Below are 5,000 nucleotides of genomic sequence, written 5' to 3'. Positions count from 1 at the left end.
GTGGGAAGGACCAGCTTCCACAGCAATAAAGCTGTATGAGCAACATTGTAAATGAGTAAATTTTTGGTAACTTCAGTGATATATTCAAAATTCATTGGTGATTCTGATACTGAAAAAACATGAAATATGTGAAACAGCACCAGCTCCATGACATGTTCATACTTCATTAATCTGAAGTCACCAGAGCTGGCATGGAAGAATATGCCATGCCCACTGTGAATTTATATTATTAAAGGTCTTTACACATAGATGGCTCCACAAGTACTGTCACCAATGAGTCAATTAAAGTACTACTTATCTCACCTGTTTATCCTTTTCCTTGATTTTTGTAAATATTTTCTGGTATGCTATATTGCTGTTAGTAATGTCAATAACATTATAATAATTATTATGTCTATAATAAAAATAACAGCATCAGTATTGATAGCAATAGTAAAAAAAAAAAAAAAAGTGAAAGGTGACACCAAGTGAGGTCACAAGATCTACTAATTTGTGGCTAAACACTTGTGAAGCCACATATGTGCAGAGACAATACACAACACAATACTACAGTGAACACATTTTCCTGGCAACAGTGGGTTAAAGTCATACATAACTATAAATATTAATATAGAATATTTGTACATATACTGCAAAAAACAGTTTTAACTAGTATGTATGGTATATATATCTTTGGTGTGTGTGTGTGTGTGTGTGTGTGTGTGTGTGTGTGTGTGTGTGTGTGTGTGTTGTGTGTGTGTGTGTGTTGTGTGTGTGTGTGTTTGTGCGTGTGTTTGTGCGTGTGTTTGTGCGTGTGTTTGTGCGTGTGTTTGTGTGTGTGTTTGTGTGTGTGTTTGTGTGTGTGTTTGTGTGTGTGTTTGTGTTTGTGTGTGTGTATCTGTGTATGTATGTATGTATGTATCTGTGTATGTATGTATGTATCTGTATCTGTGTGTGTGTGTATCTGTGTGTGTGTGTATCTGTGTATGTTTGTATCTGTGTGTGTGTGTATCTGTGTATGTATGTATCTGTGTATGTATGTATGTATCTGTGTATGTATGTATGTATGTATCTGTGTACGTATGTATGTATCTGAGGATGTATGTATGTATGTATCTGAGGATGTATGTATGTATGTATCTGAGGATGTATGTATGTATGTATCTGAGGATGTATGTATGTATGTATCTGTGTATGTATCTATGTATGTGTATGTATGTATGTATGTATTTATATATATATATATATGTGTGTGTGTGTGTGTGTGTGTGTGTGTGTGTGTGTGTGTGTGTGTGTGTGTGTGTGTGTGTGTGTGTGTGTGTGTATCTGTGTATGTATATATCTGTGTATGTATGTATGTATGTATCTGTGTATGTATGTATGTATGTATCTGTGTATGTATGTATGTATGTATCTGTGTATGTATGTATGTATCTGAGTATGTATGTATGTATGTATTGTATGTATGTATGTATGTATGTATGTATCTGTGTATGTATCTATGTGTGTGTGTGTGTGTGTGTGTGTGTGTGTGTGTGTGTGTGTGTGTGTGTGTGTGTGTGTGTGTGTGTGTGTGTGTGTGTGTGTGTGTGTGTGTGTGTGTGTGTGTGTGTGTGTGTGTGCGCATGCTTAATGACTTATTTCTATGCAGATACTGTGCCATATAAAATGAGGAAACATATATACTGTAGTTCTTGACAGAAACACAATTATTTAAATCACAACTTAAATAAATAAATGAGCAAAATATCCAACAGAAAACCTATAATTACTTCAAGTGCAAACAATACCTATTTCATATTACTAATGCAATTCACATACGCATAGCACAGAAAGTCCATTAGATGATGTACATGCAGGGCAGATAATCTAAATTTAGAAAATATTATTAGAACTAGGAATCAATAACAAATACCAATACCATAAATACATACTTAAACAGTCCAGTAATTTTCTTGAGTCAAACACAAACAATCATGGTTTATGACTTGCTGTTATTATCTTTTCATAAGCATCTTTGATAAATATATGTACGTATATATATATATATATATATATATATATATATATTTATATATATATATATATTTATGTGTATATATGTATATATATGTATATGTTGTGTGTGTGTGTGTGTGTGTGTGTGTGTGTGTGTGTGTGTGTGTGTGTGTGTGTGTGTGTGTGTGTGTGTGTGTGTGTGTGTGTGTGTGTGTGTGTGTGTGTGTGTGTGTGTGGTAATACTAATAAAAAAATATATAGTTTAAAATATAGTATGAAATGTCAACGTGCCTTAGTTATAAAACAAACAAGCACATAATACTTCCAAATACAAATCAGGAGAAAAAATAATAATTCTGAAAAATCATATTATAGCAAACCTAGCCTCTGTTAAACAACAATAAGTCAACTCTAGCAATCATGTAGTGCTATATTCTGCACATCCTATTTAAAATGGCATTGTGCATTACTTATAGATGCAGGCCCCTGAACCAGGCTGAGAGCTAAAAAGAATGGTGTCTATGTCTCTCCCTTGAGCTTCAGGTTCCTGGTTATAAAACTCTTCCACCAGCTTTGCCTTGTAATTCTCTACCTCTTCTTCCTTCACCAGGGCAACCATACATCCACCCCACCTATGGAAAAAATGAGTGATACATATTGAGTAATGATTTTAACAAAAATTGTAAAAAGGTAAAGCTAATTTTAGATAAAGTAAAGTGTAGCAAAGATGGACTCAGGTAGGTTTAAAGTGGAAATACTGGCAACAAAGATACTGCTTTACCCTAACCTCAAGACACTTCAGTCTCCCAAGTAAGAAATAAGTGAATAACTTTAATATACAACATCAGACAGAGAGACTATATAGGAAAAAATACATTAAACCTATTTCATGAGGAAGCTGCATTCATCTTACCCTGCTCCTGTAAGACGAGCCCCAAGGGACATTCCCTGTGAGAGCTCTACGAGGGCATCCAGCTTGGGATGTGAACATTCATACAATAGCTTTGTTGACCTGTGGGAATCCTGCATCAGTCTGCCCAAGTCTGAGAGAGCTGTTTCACACTCCTCTTCACAAATTCTCTTAAACTCCCATACACGATGAGCCTCGGAAAAAACATGTTGAGCTCGGTCATGTAGTTTGAAGTGTTGGATGAATCTGGTGTTCTCACTCAAGGTAGTCTGAGAACATTGACATCATGATAATATCATGGTGTACTGATCAATATATAAAGTAGACTCTTTTATGTTTTAGAGCAACAAAATATGCATGTAAATATTTCAGTTATGTGAAGGGAAGCCTTACTTTGTCTAAGGCAGTTGGTGTAGTTTTGAGCAGTTCACAGATTTCCTCCTTGCTGTATGGTCTGGGCTCAAAGGTATCAGAGACAAGGGTCAACATCTCTGGAAGAGATTTTCCCAGTACCTTTTGCAAGTCACCCAGTCGACGGTATTCTTTCCATACCAGACCTGAAATAATTTGTGGAAAGGGACATCACTTTTACCATTTCTGAACTATTACAATTCCTTTCTTGTTTCCAAATTGTACACTATTTAGAAAATACGACGAACAGGGGTAAAAATATACACAAATAAGAGGAAAACCAGTATTCTTACCTGCTTTCTTTGCCATGATCTGACATGCAAGCCGACACTCCATAACCCTACAGTTGTAATGTGATGTAGCAGCCTTATTCATAGGAGCGAGGCAATTGGCCACAACAAAAGTGGCACCTGGAGGTAATGTCACTGGTGTGGACCTTAATGGGTTGAATTCTATGACTCTGGCAGTGCCTGAATAAGAGATATGTTTAGAAATAGTTGTGATAATAAGAAGAGTCAGTTTATTTGCACAAGGACACAAAATTAAGTGTAAAAAACATATGTCAAGTTTTCATGAACAGATGAACACCAAATCTCTTAAAAATATAATCATACTCATTAAAGAAAAACAAAGAAAAATATTTTTAAAAATGACAATGACACAGAAAGAGGAAAAAAAGAACACAATGAAATATACAAACCTGAAGTGCCCAAAAATGATATAGCTTGATCCATTCCTCCTCCCTGAGTTCCAACATGTCGCTCACAGCTGGCACATATCTCAGCCAGTGTCTCCTTTGACAAAAGCAGATCATGTGCATGTGATACAGCCAGGGCTGCAGCACACACAAGGGCCGATGATGAGGACAGGCCTGAAGAAGGGGGGATGTTCCCACTGACCATCATATCTAGACCTGTCAAAGGTCCCTCCATTCCTCCCTCTTCTGCAATGCCTTTTATAGCACACAGCACATAGTTGAACCATGCAGGCCTCTCCTTCTGAATCCTTTGGATATTGGTAGGCATTAGATTGATATTGGCAGCTTCTTAATCTTGATGTGTTTTCTTGATTCACTGCCTAACATTCAAAGTTCCACATAAAGTAATATAATTATACAGTGGGTTTAATGAAATATCTTTAATAGTGTATTTATCTACTGACACTTATCAGTATTTATTCACTTACAGATTGAAATAACATATAAATGAGTAAATGAAACTTGAAATATAACAAAACTTGAAGCAGACCAAACAACCCTACATAAAAAGTACTTAACATAAAACAACCAGACTTACTCTATTTTGTTGATGTCACTTGAATGAGAAGGATAAGAATCTTCTATATTGCTAAGTCTAAGAGTCCCAGCAGAGTTGGTAGAGACAGCTACAAGGATGTCTTGCTCAATGGCCATAGGAAACACAGCATAGCCACAGTAGTCTACATGTTCTCCAATTAGATTCACCCTGACAAACAGATTATATCTCTTGTATTTTGAAGATATTCATTCTCATTCATACCTTTTATACAAACAGATTAACATCGAACATATGACTGACAAAAATACCAGTAGCTTGAAAGCACTGAAATGAAAATATTTTTAATTTAATGTTTGAAATTTAGTTATTAGATGATTTTTTCCTTCACACATAACTTTAATTTTCAGAGCTTACATTATACAATATATTAATATTTTCAGAGTAGT

At 35.4% G+C, this 5,000-nt stretch overlaps 1 protein-coding gene across 1 annotated transcript; it reads right to left on the bottom strand.

Annotated features, from left to right (window-relative positions):
- Window positions 1-2,187: 2,187 nt before the first annotated feature.
- On the bottom strand, window positions 2,188-4,761 carry LOC119581550 (N-acetylgalactosamine kinase-like; the record flags this gene model as incomplete). The annotated part of the gene is given in 6 exon segments (XM_037929712.1): window positions 2,188-2,609; window positions 2,891-3,156; window positions 3,281-3,444; window positions 3,592-3,768; window positions 3,999-4,303; window positions 4,594-4,761. Coding segments are annotated over 6 exon segments (1,246 nt in total), but the record flags the coding sequence as incomplete, so codon positions are not given.
- Between the last annotated feature and the right edge of the window lie 239 nt (window positions 4,762-5,000).

The sequence above is a fragment of the Penaeus monodon genome, chromosome 2 (assembly GCF_015228065.2).
Source record: "Penaeus monodon isolate SGIC_2016 chromosome 2, NSTDA_Pmon_1, whole genome shotgun sequence".
In the NCBI taxonomy this organism is placed as follows: domain Eukaryota; kingdom Metazoa; phylum Arthropoda; class Malacostraca; order Decapoda; family Penaeidae; genus Penaeus; species Penaeus monodon.
Note: the sequence above shows the minus strand (reverse complement) of the source record. Positions and strands in the feature narration are given on the sequence as shown.